The sequence below is a fragment of the Silurus aristotelis genome (assembly GCF_946808225.1).
Source record: "Silurus aristotelis genome assembly, chromosome: 21".
Classification (NCBI taxonomy): domain Eukaryota; kingdom Metazoa; phylum Chordata; class Actinopteri; order Siluriformes; family Siluridae; genus Silurus; species Silurus aristotelis.
The window spans coordinates 10577592-10596379 of NC_139594.1; the positions used below are offsets into that span (position 1 = coordinate 10577592).

Consider the following 18788-nt stretch of genomic DNA (forward strand, 5'->3'; position numbering starts at 1 on the left):
TTCCACCTTCATCTTTTGATTCTACTCTTCAAATTAGTTGTGGCTCCCAGTGGCTTGTGGAGGATTTGTATAGAGAAAGAGATGATGTGGGAAAGTGTGTCTAGCAGCAGACTGGAACCTGATATGAGATGTAAAACCTGGCTGCAGTTTGCTAATTACATGCTGTAGCTAAACAGCATAATGTAATTTTAGGGCAGATGAATAAGTTACAACCCAAGTTATGACACTGTGGACATGGCGATTAATGAAAGCTTGTTTCTCCTTTTCACACCCCTTCATGTTTTCTCATCCATTTTGCTTTTTGAAGCTGTCTATGAATATGATTCTAATGTGGAAATGTCAGTATATTTAAATAAGCATTTTTTAATTTGTACAATATGTTACAAGGTAGTGTCTGCTACATGTGTAGCTCTGGAATGCTAACAGAGTATTACAGTAATAATTAATAGTCATTGATGACCGATTATTACGCTAACCAATTTAATTATTGGATTGTGACCTCAGACCCCTGGAGGAGATGAATCATTGCAATGAAATTTCATTTGCATTCGGGACACTTTGGTCAAGATAACTGCATGCCAGACTTCTCAAGTCAGATTTCTCTACACAGGGTTCTTAATTGTTGCCTGTGCAAACACACACCATGCTGCTTAAATGGATTCTCAAAATGGAAGCACAGTAGGAAATTGATAGACAGAAAAGGAACATGCAACAAGACGATAATTTTAGGGTGACGTTCTATATAATTTTGGCATTTGACTAATGCCTTTCAGTAAGAAGCAGAAATTTAAATGTGTTAATTCCAAGTTTGCCAATGACTTTTCTTGGCAAATTTTGCACCAGTGTCATACACCAAGGCCAATCATTCATATTCATCTCTTTTTTTTCTCTATCTTTCAGACTCCCAGGCCGCTGAACATTATTAAGCAGAACAACGGCGAGCAGATCATCCGCCGGCGCACACGGAAGCGCCTGAACCCGGACAGCGTGACACCAGAGCAGGCAAGCTCCAAGCAGCAACGTGTCAGCACTGAGGATCGGCTCAATGGCAGCCCACTGGAGCGCAGGGCTGACGAGCCGGGAGCTGAGACCCACATCCAGCCAGGCAAGGGGCAGCCAAGCCCACGCTCCACACACGCCTTTCTGTTGAGTCAGACGCTGGAGATCCACAAGCGCATGCCACCCCTACATGCTCACAAGAGCCCTGGTGACAGCACAGGACCAGAGGGCAATGGGCCAGGTATGGGTACGCAGGTCGCTTCTGAAAGGGGTAGTCCTATTGAGAAATACTTGCGTCCATCCAAGCAGGCCACCTACTCACCTCCAGGCAGCCCCATTGAGAAGTACCAGTACCCTGTCTTCAGCCTACCTATTGTCCACAGCGAGCTCCAGAACGAGGCTGACTGGCTTCGCTTTTGGACCAAATACAAGATGACCGTGCCAGGAAACCCAGGCCATTACCTTGGCCTACCTAACCCGTGCCAAAGCTTTGTGCCTTACCCCCCCTTCGGTCTCCCCCCTCACTTCCCACCACCTCCACCTTCTGGACCTGACAGTGACACCCCTCTAGACCTGGCCATCAAGCATCATTCCAAACCCAGTTCCCTTCCTAACGGTGCCACCATGCCCAAGGAGAAGACCCCGCTGGAAAAACGGGCATCTCCATTGGCAACCAGAGACAACGAGGCCAAAGACGACGATGGTGCTGTCCTGCAGCCCATTAAACCAGAAAGGATTGATCAGGGCACCCAGGATGAGCTGTGCAGTAAGTGTGCCCATTGTGGCATCGTTTTTCTAGACGAAGTTATGTACGCCCTGCATATGAGCTGCCATGGCGATGGTGGACCCTTCCAGTGCAGCATCTGTCTACATGCCTGCGCTGATAAGTATGACTTTACCACCCACATCCAACGAGGGCTCCACCGCCCTGCGCCTGACCCAAACGCTAAGGTCATGGATGAATGAAGCACAGTTAGAGCATTATGGAAGGAAGCTAATAAAAGACTCAGCAGGAGAAAAACATTGTACACATGAATGCGTAAAAAAAATTTTGTTGTTCTCATTGATCAAAACGTGCCAAGATGCCTTCTGGCACCTCAGCAACCAATTTAAGGGCCATTGACAGACAGCATTTCTATTCAGACTCATGGCAACAGACTTTTTGCTGTTTTTAAAGAAATGCCTTTAAGAAAATGGTACAAGTAGGTTATAAATTTAGATGTTTTTGTTGTATTTCTTTTAACCCACAATTTTCATTTCGACAACGCAGTTCAGTAAGCTGGGTACATCTACTCAAACTGAGTCCTGTTTATTGTATCAGGGCTGTTCCCGGCCTCCTGGAATGTTCTCTTACCTGGTTTTGAACAAAGCGGGGATGTGGAACTCTGTGTGGCAAACAGTGTGCAAACATGCCAGTTCTTTGTCACTATGGCAACACCATAAGTGAGTTTCATCCTCAAAACAAACATCCTCAGGGAATGTGTATGGCTGAAATATATGACAAATTAGTTTAGGCCTTTCTGTCTCTGGTTAACATTATACTAAATATCTTACAGTTTAATGTTGCTTTTCATAATGTATATTTTTCCTTTCGAGAAGTGTTGGATTACATAATTCCATCAAGATATGTTAGCTGCTGCATCGGTTGCTGAGAGGGTAACCTGTCACTCCAGAAATTTGGGAAGGAATAATTAAAAAAAAAAAGATATTTTTTCTAAGTTGATAATAGGAATAATCATATTACCAGTGCCTGATAAAGTATTTTCTACCTGATGTTGATATGCAACATTGAACTTGCATCTGAATAAGGGCCTTGAGCTTGGCTCTGAAAAAGTTTACATTTGCAAATGTAGCAAACAAGGTAATGAAGCAAACACCTGCTATTGTTTTTTTTTTTTTTTTTTTTCACATAAAATGGAAAGATAACATTGTCCATACTTTCACATTTTAACTTTTTAAAAGGTGGACATTAAGCAAAAGTTTGTTTAGCCACCAAAGGCACTATCCATTCCAAGCATAGTCCTTTCTGACTTTGTTCATCCATCCTATTTGTGTTGTTACGCTTTTTTAGTAAAATAGCTTGTTGTAATGGGACTCGCATTTCCTTGTATTTTGTCTTATCGACATTGAGCAGGGGAAGCCAATAAAACTCAAGGCTTTATGTGCAAATTTTAGAGGAATCGCACCTCACCCCTTAACAAACCCCCACAAACCCACCCACCCATCCACATCTCTCTGGTCTTTTAAACAGCATGGATCGAATTGAATCCATTTTTCTGAGTTATTTGGAGAGTCAGTGTTGAGTTGTGATTGTTCATAAGAAAAAGACATGACAACTGTTGTTGATCATTTTGTAACTGCAGGTGTTTTCGGTGCCTTCTGATGAAACTTAGAGACGTCTTTGTTAGAGACGTTTCAGATTGCTCTGCTGTTGTAAGCCACACTTTGGTTTAGACAACATTACACTTTCTGTTATAGAAAACAAATAACTGAGAAATGTGTCTTACTTATAAAACAAATTTGTCCCACAATGTCTTGATTATGCATTTGGAAAAGATCTTTACTACCAAAACACATCATATCACATTATAAGCTCAACAACTTAATTTATTCGGTGAGCACTCATTTCACTTTTTTAATAGATTTTTTTTTTTATTATTTTTTTTTACTTACACTCCGTCCGTGTCTGGCGTAACAGGCCACATCAGCTCGATGTTTCTGTGCACTAGCGCAATGTGTGCATGCTCTGTTTCTCATACGCAGTCCCTTCTATCAGCCATGGATTCAGCAAGCTGGGTCTTGTCTGGCTACACACGGACATTATTTATATGAAAGGGGAATGTGAAGAGTGAGAGAGCGAGAGAAAAAAAGAGAGATGCTCTGGATGTCTTGAGGACGTCTCTACATTTCACAGATCCTCACATATAGCCTTACAATGCTGCTTAACTGCAAAAGCCTCTTGAAAATAATTATAGTGTCGCTTTTTTGGAGCATTTATACAGTTGGGTATTACAAAGATCTTTGTTTTCTGCAAACCTTTCGATTTGTAATTATGTTAATGCTTGCACTTCAGTTATTTTTTTTTTTTTTGTTTGTTTATTTCTTTTTTTTTGCCAAGGAAGAAAGTTTTATTAGCATGCTATTACTATGAACAGGTACTGCATTGTAATAAGCAAACAAGATTGTGCCTTTTTTTTTTTTTTTTTAAAGGCCTTGTATAGGTCTTTACCAACATTGAAACACAAAGGACTATTTGTTTTTGCCTGGAAGCCTGTTTGGCTCTCGTCAAGGCAGAAGGCAAGACTATGTAAATGTTTTAACTATTATTTTTAGAACATTATTGTTTTTACACCTTTGCTGCGTTTTAAGTGCATAGATGACGGTTTAGAATTTCTTTATTTTGATTTTCTTCAACTGCCACCTTAACATTTTTTGTGTTGTAGGTTTTACATGCAAAAAGATAAAATAAAAGATGGCAAAGATGTCTGTTACATCTAAACTTGAATAATGATGCTGATAATAATAATGATAATAATAATAATAATTAATAAAGTAATAACGAAACATTTCGGCAAACTGTCCATTGTTCTTGTTTATACTTTCCAATGGTCCCTCTCTATACTTCACACACGGCACGGTGCACAGTGGGTATCTGCTACCTCATAGTTCTAGGGAGCTCCTGTTGTTGTTCTCATGTTCACATGGGTTTCCTTTAGGGGGTTACAATCGCCCACTTCCCAAAAACATGCCAGTAAGTGGATTCTCTATGCTAAAGTGAGTGTAAGTGTGTGTGTGTGTGTGTGTGTGTGTGTGTGTGTGTGTGTGTGTGTGTGTGTGTGTGTGTGTGTGTGTCTGTGTTTGTGTGTTACCATGCAAAGGGAAAACATTCGGTGTATTCATGCCCCCTGCTTTTTGCTCCTGGGATAGGTACTTCATCCACCCATTCTTTGACCGGGAGTTACTGAAGGTGAATATGAAAATAAATGAAATGATAAACAACAAATAAACACAAAGTCAATCATAATGTTAGTTTAGCTCTAATCTGATACCTACATCCAACAGTTAACGATCAATACATTGGTTAAATACCATGGCTGTTTAGACAATCACATGACCTGCTTAGTTGCATCACAATAATAATAATAAAAAAAAAAAACATCTCAAACTTAAATGTTTTGTATTTTCTTCAACTCATCTGGTGTATGCTGTTATTTAAGGCTTGAAATCTGTACGTCTTTGCAACACAGGAGTCTTCAGTATACTGCAAGTATTTGACATCAATTTTATTTTAAATGTAATTACTACTATATCTTTAATATATTCACAAAGGTTTGTGGACACATCATGATAAAATTGGTATGTGCTTTTTGAACATCCCACATTTTTGTTATTAAAATCTCCACTCTTCTGGGAAGATGGTCTACTAGATTTTGGAATGGAGATTTGTTCATTCAGCCACAAGGGCTTTAAACCTGTGAGGTCATGCATGACAGTAAAGATAATTTAATGTTATATGAATGAAGATTATTATTATTATTATTATTATTATTATTATTATTATTATTATTATATTTAAATTAGAAATATGATGCCTCTATATTGTCCCCATTGAAATTTTCTAAACCTGGTTTTAATATTATCCTGAGACAATATTACATGCTTGCAAGCCCTACCTCTTTATTTATGACCCATGGAAAACAATATATTATTTTTATAAAAAAATTATTCTTAAAAATTCTTATTAATCTGCAGGCTATCCAGCTCTGTGATTTTCCCTGACTATCACACACACATAATTCTGTCTACAAATCCAAAATGATAAGAGGAGGCTGTTATCTTTTGCATTCATGGGTTATCTTGAGAATTTTGTGGTTCTTGACACACAAGGCAGCAGTCAAAAAGGCCAAACTGGGATAAGCACTGACCGCTCTGTTGATTCGGCTGTATCGGCACCAGTAGATTCAATTGCAAACCAGTCTTTTGAGAAAAAACCAGGATGGATACTTTCCATGCCTAGTATAACCTTTTTAAAAGGACAAGGTTATGATGGTGGCCAAAAACTGAGGACTTAATAGTTGTCCTCTTTTCACACTTTCCCTGAGAACTTTTGTTCACTTTCACTTTCACTTTGAGAAGTGTGAAGTCTCCAGTCTGGACAGGAGTGAGCTTTCCTGACTCCATCAAGGGGAATGGATTTCGATTGAGATTGAGGAGCTTTCTCTAGATTTTCTTTGAAGGTTTTCATGGGGTTTCTTTTGTGCTAGGAGCTGGTCAGCTAAAAATCACAGAAGCTTCACACTTCATACTGGGTGATGCATTACGCATTATGATGCCTGATAGAACTGAACTCTACTGTGGTTACATAGCTAAAAGGGAGGTCTTGCTTCATAGAGACTGTGTTCTTGTACTTTATAAGCAATGCCCATACTTACTTCACAGTACAACTTCAATATCTTTAACAAGTAGCTCACTAGTTTATATGAATATTTTGTCATATTCTATTTTATAACTGTATATATAACCTTACTATTATTATAATTATTATACAGAGTATAATAGAGTAATAGCTAGTCTGAATGTCAATAATTACTAATGTCAAGTAAATTGTAAATGTCAAATGTCCCCTGAAATTGAGATGTCATGGATTGTCTCTCTCATCAGGTCCATAGTGGCACAGTTCTAATGCTGATTATATATTTTGTTTTGAATGCCTTTGTTCTTTTCTGTTATATAGCCAGGAATAATGTTGTTGAGTCTAGAAATAAATTTCCTGTGTCGGCAAAAATTTTGCTTTCAGGTGAAGAATATATGGAATTTAATTGTGTGCATTTTGAAGGTCCTTTATTTTTGGAACTTGGCAATGGCACATTCATGGTGGCCAGAGATTTCACCAGTTGATTCAACAATTCCTAGCCAATAGAAACGTGCGCTGAAAGGGGTTTAATGTTTTGTATTTTTAAAAATCCCCAGCCATGAGAAAAATCTTTATCAGGGTCATATTGGCACCAGCAACTAGACTCTTTTTCTCTTTATTTTTCTTTGTATTTTGAATAGTGCAGCAAATGGTTGAACTCAGTAACCAACGCTTGATTTTGCTTAATCAATGGTTTGCCTTAAAATTTCATCTCAGCACTGCCCCAAGTCCTTAAATGCTCATACAGTGGGGCAAATAAGTATTTGATACACTGCCGATTTTTCAAGTTTTTCCACTTACAAAGACCATAGAGATTTGTCATTTTCATCGTAGGTACACCGCAACTGTGAGAGACAGAATCTAAAAAAAAATTTATCCAGAAAATCACATTGTATGTTTTTCCACTTACAAAGACCATAGAGATTTGTCATTTTCATCGTAGGTACACCGCAACTGTGAGAGACAGAATCTAAAAAAAAATTTATCCAGAAAATCACATTGTATGATTTAAAAAAAAAATTAATTTCCATTTTATTGCTTGAAATAAGTAGTTGTACAATAGAAAAATTTAACTGGATATATGCAGTACATCTCGAGGGTCCCCTGGTGGTCTAGTGGTTAAGATGCAGCGCTCCCACCGCTGCGACCCGGGTTCGATTCCCGGTCAGGGAACCATCCCCAGCCACTCTTAGTGCCGGTCCCAAGTCCGGATAAATTGGGGAGGGTTGCGTTAGGAAGGGCATCCAGCGTAAAACATGTGCCAAATCAAACGTGCGGAGGATCCGCTGTGGCGACCCCTAACGGGAGAAGCCGAAAAGAAAAGAAGAAGATATGCAGTACATCTCAGGTCAAACAAGAGAAACCTGTACCATTTCAGGTAGCTGAACCAATGTTTGGGCTCCACATAGCACCCACATGTCTGCCCTTTACCCTGCACCTGTGGCTTCCTGAGTGGCCACTCGTGGTAAGAGACAAGCAGTAGAAGGAGAAAAAAAGACTGAGAAATGATATGGCTGAATCATAGCAAGCGCTTTTTAGGAAGGACAGAAGGAAAGAGGAGAGGCTGCCTGCATAATAGATGCCTTTTGGTTTTTCTTAGCTGTATTTCAGAGTCCAACATCCCTGGTCAGTGACACTGGACTTAACCTGGTAATCCCCTTGGTAATCATGCAACAAACTGCTCCTGCAACACCTGGTCCATATGCCAAGTGTCACGGCCCATAAGCTCTGATGCTGCTTATACTGTAGCATTTGGGCATCCAGCTGCTGGATCACTCTCTTCAAATCCTGGTATTCCAGATGGTTTTCCTGAGGCTGCTGTATAGTCAGTTTAGCCTCTAATGATAGAGGGAGGACAGGTCAAAAGCCGATTTTCACTAAATACCATAAAGGGCTTCCAGAGTCCCCAGACAGTTCCTGTGTTTCCTGATCTTGTTTCTAGTTACTTCCTGATTTTGATCTTCACCTGTTTTTCTTGGTTATAATTAATAATTACTTGAGTTTTGCTATCTACCTGTGCTCTGACACCTGCTAAGGACTTTTATTGCGATTATTCTATTATGCTAGATTTGACCTAACAAATGACATGACAGGTTAATGCACTTGAGTCTTGCCTCAACTATAACACATTTAAAAAACAGGAGCAAAGGGCAAATGTTTTATATGAGCATCTCTGTCAGCACTCCAGTAAACAACCTTCTGTCTCAAATCTATCCAAGCAACTACTTAATCAAAACAGTGTTCACTTAACAAGTTTTGTGAGGGAACTACAGGACCCTTTTAACCTCCGCTGTTCCTTATCTTCCACACACATTTTTATCTTTTATTGGTTATTGCTCTATTGATCTGTGCTCAAAAGAAAAAAAACAGTGTACTGATGTTGAAAGTCTGGTTCCCATGGCTCCAGTTGAATTTTAATGTTTAGTTGGACAAATTGTCATGTTGTGAAAAAGATGAGCAGTTTGATTACGTAGCATTCATCAGGGGTTTGTTTTGCATATAAACAAAATTGTCAAAGCTAGGCTAAACATTATCAATATCAAATATGCAGATGTTATCTATAGAAGTGGAGCTGAAAAAATGGAAATACTCGTATTCCCAGAGGCACACAGCTATCAGTATTCGTGTTATACTGTTTGCCATAATGCAGCCACATCAACATCCGAGTTTTCCCAAACTGGCCCATGTATAAGGTTTCAGCATTGAAATCAGTTACTGTTTTTTATGTTTTATGTTACCTGACAATTAAAAGCATGACAAGGACACACTCTTGCTCACTGATAAGCAGGAATGACTTTTAAAGTCCTAACTCTGTAATTTCTTTGTCAGCCCATTTAAATATACTTATCTCTGGTTTTGTATTAATTAATGAAACATAATTAACATATTCAGAAAGTGGTCTTTATCATAACTGCTATAAGATGGGCTTTTAATTTTTAAATATTATCTGAGTACTGTTTGGTTCCAGGATTGGCCTTTTGGTCCTTGCAAACTGAAAAGGTGCCATCACTTACTACATAAAGTGCAAAGTACTTTATCACTGTTCTCTGTGTATTTTCACCTTCAAGTCCAATGTCTTCAAAATATTTCATGCTGGATTAATTTACATCCATGTGTAAATTGCAATACATACTTAAAAAGGGTAAAAACGGTACAGCCAGAACCACTATGTACCGCTATGAACTGCTTTACTGATGACACAATCACACATCTTCTCTAAACAGCGATGAGCCACCTGGACTGCAGATAAGGGAATTATGCAAAAATGACCAAATCCATACGGGTGGGCAAACACCCCTCATCCACCCTCACCCTCAGCATTGAAGCTCCTCAGGGTTGTGTTTTGAGCCCCCTGCTGTTCTCACTGTACACAGATTACTGTGTGGCCACTTCCAAGTCCACTATTACCATCAAGTTTGCTGACAACACTGTTGTGATAGGCCTGATCTCCAACAACGACAAGACGGCCAACCTACAGGAGAATAAAAACCTGGAGAGATTGTGCCAGGAGGACAACCTCCTGAACGTCAGCAAGACTAAGGAGTTAAAAGTGTACTTCAGCACGAAACAGGAGAAGTCATACCAACCGCTAAACATCAATGGAACCACAGTGGAGAGAGAGGACAGTCTCCAGTACCTGGGTGTACTCTACCTGTCTTGGTCCTCTACCTGTCTTGGTCCTGTCACAACACCCTGGTGAAGCCCGGCAGCATCTGTACCATCTAAAAAGGGACTTCAAACTACCTTTTTATTGTAGATGATAAGGACTTTTTATACCTGCATCATTTAGAGAATCCTTTTGGGTAGCATCACTTCCTGGTTTGGAAACAGCACTATGCAGGACAGGTGAGCCTTCCAGAGGGTGGTGTGTTTACCTGAACGTACCATCCGCACTAAGCTCAATAACCTACAGTACATCTACAGCACACGGTGCCTGACCCGGGCCAGAAAGATTGTGAATGACCTCAGCCATCCTAACAATGGACTCTTTTCTCTGTCGTGTTCAGGGAAGCACTTTCACTCTCTGAAAGCAAACACAGAGAGAATTAGAAGGAGCATCTTCCCGCAGGCCATTCGGTGTCTAAAATGTCAAACTCTGTATGAATGTATATGTGACAAATAAAATTTGAAATTGAGGACATACAATGTTAGAAAACATGGCAATTAGAATTTTAAAAGTCATTAACTTGAGATCAGAACTGGTAACTCAGGAGCTGTGAGCTAGAAAATTATTTGGCATTGCCCTTACAAGGAAAGTGTAGAAAAGACCAGTCAATTTATATTGTACACCAGCATTTCATTTTATCTTGTGTAATTCATCCATATACGAATATTTATCAGAAATTCCTTGTTGATTATATGAAGGATATTGTTAAATATAAGTAGTGCAGGTAATTACTTCACATCCTACTACATTAGTGTAACTTTCATAATTAACTTGCTTTAACTTTAGATATTGCACTTCTACAAATGTTCCCTAATTCTATACACTCCCTAATTCTATCAGCCTCTTCTTTTTTTTATTGTTCGATAGCTTATCAAAGAGTACAGCTGAACAGCAGTTTGACCCCTCAGCTCTGTCACTGTCTCACTCATTGTAACCACACAATGCCGGCAGCCTCTTTTTCCCAGTACCTTATTAACGCTTTAAGGTAGCCGTGGTCAGGTCAGAATGTTTAGTGGTTTTAGAGCTAATTGCTCCCTGTGATGCAGGCAAAGGAATTGAATCAGGAATGATATTCTGAGTTACAGGTTCCTATGTGATCCCTGGAGGTTGAAGCAAATCCTTCTTTAAAAAAACAGTCACGGATCCTGCATGAATGATTTATGCATGACCTCTACTTGGCATAAACCTGTGCAAATCAGCAGATAGATATGACGATGATGCTTTTTCTCAGAGGGCTCTACTGTACATGCTAACATAGTGAATTATGAATTATGATTTACTTTACAATGTTATATATTTTTTGCTGTCTTAATTTTAACCTTTTGCTTGATGGTGATTTAAAAATAACGACTGTATTATTATTTATTTATTTATTTATTTATTTATTTATTTATTTCTATTTTTAACCCAAGATTTGTTATTATCATGGGTATGTTATTGTCCAGCTTCCTTATTATTATTACATTAAAATGACTGGTAGCTGATCAGACCAAGCTGGAGTTTTTGTATATATGGATTAAAAGTAAGGGGGAGTGGTGGCTCCAGCGGTTAATGCGCTGGGTTGCCGATCGGAAGGTCTGGGGTTCAAGCCCCGGTATTGCCAAGCTGCCACTCTTGGGCCCTTGAGCAAGGCCCTTAACCCTCTATGCTCCGGGGGTCCCTTACGAGGGAAATATCAAGGTCCGTGACGTCGGAGTGACGTGGGGCCGCCTTCCTGTGGGCTCACCACCTGCAGGAGGGACCGTAAGGGACGGTGCTGTGAGGATTGGGCAGCAGTCAAAGGCGGGGGCCTGCTAAGACTGCTGCCCCCGCGACCCGAATTACAGATAAGCGGGAGAAAATGAATGAATGAAAAAAAAAATGATGAAGGATTAAAAGTACAGTCACATTTCACTAGAATTTAAAGAGGATTCCTGTCCATTAATACATTTATTTATTTACACTTTAACTCTTAGACTTTTCTCTTTTGTTAGAACATACTGATTTTGTATTAAACACTTCAGATGTTGATAAAACTCCCTACAGAAATTGCAGTCATAGTTGTTTAAAGACATTGTACTATTGTAAATACAAAACACAGCATAAAGCTTCTATTATGTTAACAATGTCCCCGTGAAGAACTGTTTTTTAAGAGCTTTCACATTTGTGAATGATTCATCACTATGGCAGAGGGAAAAAATGTGAGACTATGATATACTGTAATGTCATAATATAATTGAGACTAAATAGTACATGTGAGAGATGCTCTGCATAACAACATCTGCCAATTGTTGCAAATGTAGACAGGAAGTAAGAGAGAAAACCTCTGTCTAATTATTGTTTTAGCTTTTATCCTTTTAGAACAAGCAAAGCATTTGCTTGTTTTCTAAATGGTTGGATGGCTAATGAATGAATAGAAGCCAATATATCCTCATCATGGCATTTACATTAATACACTTCATCTTGGCCACTTGATCTTTCTTTCAAAACTGTCTGTTGATGGTTGATTGCTTTACTGTGCGAATTTGTTTTATTTGTTGATTAGCACTTTTCATACATTGCATTTTACTTTGAGGACTAACATAGTAAGCTATCCGGCATGTTTTTGCTTAAAAACTCTGTTATATAATTCTCATTTTATATATTCTCATATTATATATATTATCGATGGCTTTTTCAGTGGAACTATAAAGTAATAATAAATAAATAAATAATAAATAAATAATCGAGCACATCAAGTACCAGTTTTGTGTGACATCTATAATCGGAATAACCGGGATTTCACTTTTTTCCCCCACGTATTCAGCTTTTCCAGACATCCACTTCCTCACTCATCATTCTAAGTCACGCAGCTCGACACAACTGCATAGTGTCTCTATCTCTGCAACACATCTTCAGAAGTAATCACTATGATACTGAAAGCTAACTTTATTGGCTCTTATATTTACAGTCACATCAGAGGTGTAATAAGTTCTTTGACCTGGGAGATGAATAGGCAAGTTATAGCAAGTTGATTCTCTGTTTGTCTTGAACTACAGAGGCCATGAAATTGCTAGTGAAAAATGACTCAGAAGCTTGCTACTTCAAAGTATATAGACTTTTGACAGCAGAGCGCTAATAAATCTTAATTTACACATGCAGAAGTTCTGGCTGTAAATGAAAGTGTTTTGTGAAATGCATCCACTGCTTTTGGATGTGTTTATTTATATATATAATGCACATTTCTTTTAGCCATTGTAATAAAAATGCTTACCAGTGACCACTGTTCTTATATTTGGAAAATATAAGAATCTAAAATAAAGATACTACTACTAATAATAAAAACTGTAAAAATATAATTTAAGACTGAAAAATAAAAAAATCTATAACAATTGACAATAAAACCAAAGGCAATATAACAGTATTTTTTTTAATACTGTTTGTAAATCACAATGTAGCACTAAAACAGGTCATTATTAGTTGTGTAAACTAAACAAGATGAATCCAGAAAGGGGATAAAACTTTTTTTTCGCCATGCAATTTAAAGTGAAATGAAATGGCATTTATTTTTTTCTTACAATTATTATTATTTTTTTTTATAAATCAAATATTCATGAATCCAAATATGCAAAATTGACCAATGCAGTACATTTCAGAGTGGACTTGAAAATAACAGCATTTTGTTTAGTAAAGATGTCAGAAAAACAATAATCAAAATCTGCATAAATAATCATTTAAGATGGCTACAATGTTCATAATTTGCAACACTTCATTTCATTGCAGTCACCATGTTTTAATTTAGTGTCAAATAAGGTGATAATGTGAAAGTACTGACATAAAAATGACTACATATACTCTTGTTATAGTAATTTTTTTCATCATAGCACTAAATAAACTACATAACTTCACTACCCAGTAGCCCCAGCATGTCCCCATGTCTCACTAATCACTCCCACCTGTGTCTCGGTATGCCTCATTAGCACCACCATAGAAGGTCTAGTTTTTTAGCATTTCAAGCAAAGACACACACACACACACACACACACACACACACACACACACACACACACACACACACACACACACACAGGCAAATGTATTATTATATGTTTTGCTCATATGGTTTTGACTTACGTGTGAGACAAAAAAAATCAAAACACAGTAGACTGAAAGCCAATTAAACAGTTTTCTAATAATAAACTGCAGAAATTAAATTTTTAAAACCAAATCAGAATAAATCAGTTATCTCCCATAAGTCACTACAGGCACCACGTGCTTAGTCAGCAGCAGAAAAGTCTGTTTCTCTTCATTATCTCTTCATAATTAAATGTTTCTAAGGAAACCCTGTGATAATGCTGATACAGCTCAACATCTAACCTGCTGAAACATGTGCAGGAAGGTCATTAGCTAGTAAATGAGCTAATTTAAGTCATTAGTGTAATTTTCGTTGTTGGTTGCTTTTCAAATATATATAAAAGTGCTGCAACAACCTAATGCTCAGGACAATGTTTAAGGGGCATCTTTTTAGATCACTAATTATGTAAAAAAAAAAAAAAAAAGAAGAAATAAACATGAGCTAACAAATTGACCAAGCTACTAAAAACGTAACCTTTATAAAAGCCTAATGTTGCCTTTCTTTACATACTGTTTATTATTCTAATGGTGTTGATTTCGAACATTGCTCTCTTAGTTCTCTCATGATTGTTCAAAATTAGCTGTGTGAATTAGCTGTGTGATGACTGTGATTTGTTTTTCATGAAGAAAAATGCAGATGTGACATTCAACACAGAGCATGAGACTGCATCAAGAGCATACAACCAGGAATACAAACAACTGATTGACTGAAATGATTATCATAGATCAGAGTCATGTTGAAAAGGAAGAACTTGGTACAATTTTACACTTTTAGGAAGCAATAAACCATAAAAAAAAGTTGCATACAGCTTTCACTATCACACATCAGTAATTGCTGCACCTTTTTTTTTTTATTAGAGAAGGCTTTCATTTCAGGATTTAACTTGACAGATAGATGAAAGTCTGACAGATAGAGACAGCAAATCTCATTTGAAATGAGCTAAACAGATACTCATCTCCCAAGGAAATAAACTGACACGGTGTAGAAAACCCTTCTGCTATGGGTTTTGAATCTGTGTCTGATGCAGTACGTGAAAACAATACGCTAGAGCAAAACACAGGGCTTAGGCAACCAGTGCTCAATTATTCAGGCTCGTCAGAGCGGCTGCTGCTGCCTAGAGCGTGCACCACAACATCTGGCTGTGGTGTTTTCGCTCTAAGTGAACAATAGCAGAAGTGGCATTCTCCACTTCAGGAGACATTCTCTGCCATATGGCTCACTGGCATCAATGCAAACTATCCGCATTGTTAACAGGTATCATTGCAGCGTGCTGGTGGAATGGGGGAGAAGCCGCGCTCCTTTCAGAGTCAATTAAAAAGCATGTTTTCTGTAATAGATTTTTTTTTCGACTTGAGAACTGACAATGTCAATAGCAGCAGTTTTGGAGAACAGGGTAAGGTGACAGGTTAATTGAATGCAATGATTCATTCATATTCATGTCAAATCTGGTTTTTCTCTAATGCCTGTTTCGACTTATCAAATGTCTAACAGTAATCAGTTTAGTCTAATTCTTTATGTATTCAAATGGCGGAATATCAAAAATATAGCCACAGTGGTATTTCTTTTTAATAGCACTTAACCATATTTCTTATTACAGCTGTCACAACATTAAACATCTCTATACAAGACATTTTCTAATATTTCAAATAAGAAACACGTGTGTGCACAGAATGTATAAATACAAATACAATGTTTTTGCTGGAGAACAAATTTACCAAAAAGGACATTACTGAACTAAACTTTTAAAAAAATATAGTTTTAACAATATGTTGAAGCAACATTAAATTTGTGAATATTAAACTGTTAAAATACTTCAGTCTAAACTAAAATAGAATAAGAAAGAAAGAAAGAAACCAACAACGGCCCGGTAACAATTCAATTGAATGGGAATTGTGGGCAAACAATTCAATAACAATTATATAGTTATAATAAAATAATAATGTAAAATGGTTGGTGCTGATGACATGGTGTGGATTGAAATAAGTGTGTGTGCGTGTTTGAGTTCAGATTTGTAGCAGCTCAGTATCACACAGCTGAGTGAGGTTACACATAATTTAGTGTGTGTGTGTGTGTGTGTGTGTGTTTGTGTGAGAGAGAGAGAGAGTTTCAGTTTCAGTTCAGTTCTGTGTTGAGAAGCCTGATGGCTTGAGGGAAAAAACTGTCGCACAGTCTGGATTTGACGGCCCGAATGCTTTGGAACCGCTTCCCTGATGGTAGTAGAGTGAAGAGTATGTGTGAGGGGTGTGTGGGGTCGTCCACAATGCTGTTGGCTTCGCAGATGCAGCGTGTGGTGTAAGTGTCCATGATAGAGGGGAGAGAGACAATGATCATCTCGGCTGTCCTCACTATCCTTTGTAGGGTCCTGCATTCCGAGACGGTGCAGTTCGCAGACCAGGCAGTGATGCAGCTGCTCAGGATGCTATTAATGTTCCCTCTGTAGAACGTGGTCAGGATGGTCAACCTTCTCATGAAGTAAAGACACTGCTAGGTTTTCTTGGTAATGTAGCTGGTGTTGAGTGACCAGGTAAGGTTCTCTGCCAGATGAACACCATGCAGTGTCGGCGCCAGAGAATACAGAATGAGGGGGTCTCATGTTTAACTGTGGGGGCCTATCTCGTTCACATACTATTACTATTATTATAATTATTATACTTCAATAAACATAAAATATCAACCGTGTCACTCACTGTAAACCATAATTTATCATAACTCTGAAGTGCAAGACTCACGATAACACACGCAAATTAACCACCAGCATATAACCAAATGTAGCTACTAAAGCAAAAGGGCATCTTATCTTTAGAAGAGCTGCAGATGATGAGAGAATTACATTTTTAAAGAACAAGACGAATTATTTTCTTATGTCCATTGTTAAAGATTTTTTTTACTAAAACAGCGTTTTGGTAAATGTTTTAGACGAACTTTAGAATAACGATTTCACTGACCATTTAGCTACTGATTTACGTTACTGACGTAGTGGCAGCGTGTATGTACTTGGCTGACTATGTTAGCACTGCATTATGGGTTAGTAATTTTTTATTATTATTTACTTATACTTATATACTTCATTCTTTAACCAGTATTCATGGTATAATTAAATTAATTTGTAAAACATTTTTATTTTTAATTATTAAGTGCGTTATTATTTTGAGAAGTAAGGGGGCACAGTGACTCAAGTGACTTTTGGCGCCGACACTGACACCATGGAATTTGGTGCTCTTGACAATCTCCATAGAGGATCCATTAATGAACATGTGTTCTCATGAACTTAAATAATGTTCATTAAGACATAATTATAAGCATTCTTGTGCCACTTCAGTGAAAAAACGGAGCAGAAAGCAGGTCTGTCTCACTCTTCCTGCTGCTATAGCGCCCCTAGTGGCTAGGCTAGAACTGTAGCTTGGACATGCATGAAATTAGGACTTCTCAGGTGGCATATTTTACAACTCTAAACTGATTTTACATCACTTAAAGTGACTACATTAGTGTACTTACATGAAGTTTGTTATGAGCCTAACATTAATCACACTGCACACTGAATAATTTATTCAGGCTGGATGAAAAGGCAGCAGTGTAATTAGTATATGTATGCTGAATGCCAAAATTAATTTTGCTGAGTATTAATGAAAGGTTATCCTGAACTAAGTTTCAAAGATCCACGCCTCATTTATCTCCCTGGCATCTCTGAGCTCTGACTAATGCAGGATGTCACTGGACTAAAGCTTAATTGAACGCTTAATGCAGGCTTTGCTGTTCTATATTTCCCGCTCACTGGCCCAGTGATTTTCCACAACATTTGCTGAATTTGCCCTTTAATACTGATGCAAATCACTTGTGCAGATTACAACCTATGGATATACTGGCATCATGTCACAATGTATTCACAAAAACTATGCACTGGCCACTGTTCCTGACTACTGATGGTGCATGTTCTTGTGGAAAGTTTTTTTTAACCTTCAGGCAAGCTGAGTACACAGGGTCATTATAAAGTTTCATAAAATAGCAATAATGTCTTATTATTAACAGTGCATCTCGATGGTGTTCATTTTTATTTCTCTTAACTCTTAAAACGAAGCCTTTTTATTTTTTGCCTCCTGAATAAAACACATAAATTGATGCTGCAGCAAATAAAAATTCAGTCTAGCAAATCTGCATCTAAAAACACACCAAATGTCAGTTGCTTACAAAACTGAGCCTCCAACTTGGCTGCACATACAGGCATCACAGTGGGTGACTATTTCAAGTGAATAGTGGCCATCAAGGACCCTAGATTGAAACGTTGTCCCACAGAGACTGCTTATTCACCGTGTTTTATCAAAAATCCCTGGCTGCACTGCATCTGTAATAATTCACGGTGGCCTTTATGAAACACAGAACCGTCTAATCTTTGAAGAAATGACCACAGCTACTGATTAGCTAATTAGAAGATTACTCATGTTTGGGGTGTCACATTTATCTTTTCATTTATCTTTTCTTAATTTTTTTATTTTATTCAACTTATTCAAATATTAAACACACATTATGTTAAACATTTATAAGGATGTGCTAATAAAGGGTTAGCAGAACTACAAAGATATTGGATTTTCATAATGTATAAAAGCACTGTATTTGCTATG

The 18788-nt window shown here is 37.9% G+C and overlaps 1 protein-coding gene across 5 annotated transcripts in view; it reads left to right on the forward strand.

Moving 5' to 3' along the window:
* Window positions 1-4575, forward strand: part of trps1 (trichorhinophalangeal syndrome I) — a 96705-nt gene extending 92130 nt beyond the window's left edge. For all 5 annotated transcript variants that reach the window (XM_083524029.1, XM_083524027.1, XM_083524030.1 and 2 more), the window contains one exon: window positions 901-4575. In XM_083524029.1, coding sequence (XP_083380155.1) covers window positions 901-1965 — 1065 coding nt within the window. In that variant the 3' untranslated portion in view covers window positions 1966-4575. The remainder of the gene's footprint in view (window positions 1-900) is intronic.
* The last annotated feature ends 14213 nt before the right edge of the window (window positions 4576-18788 follow it).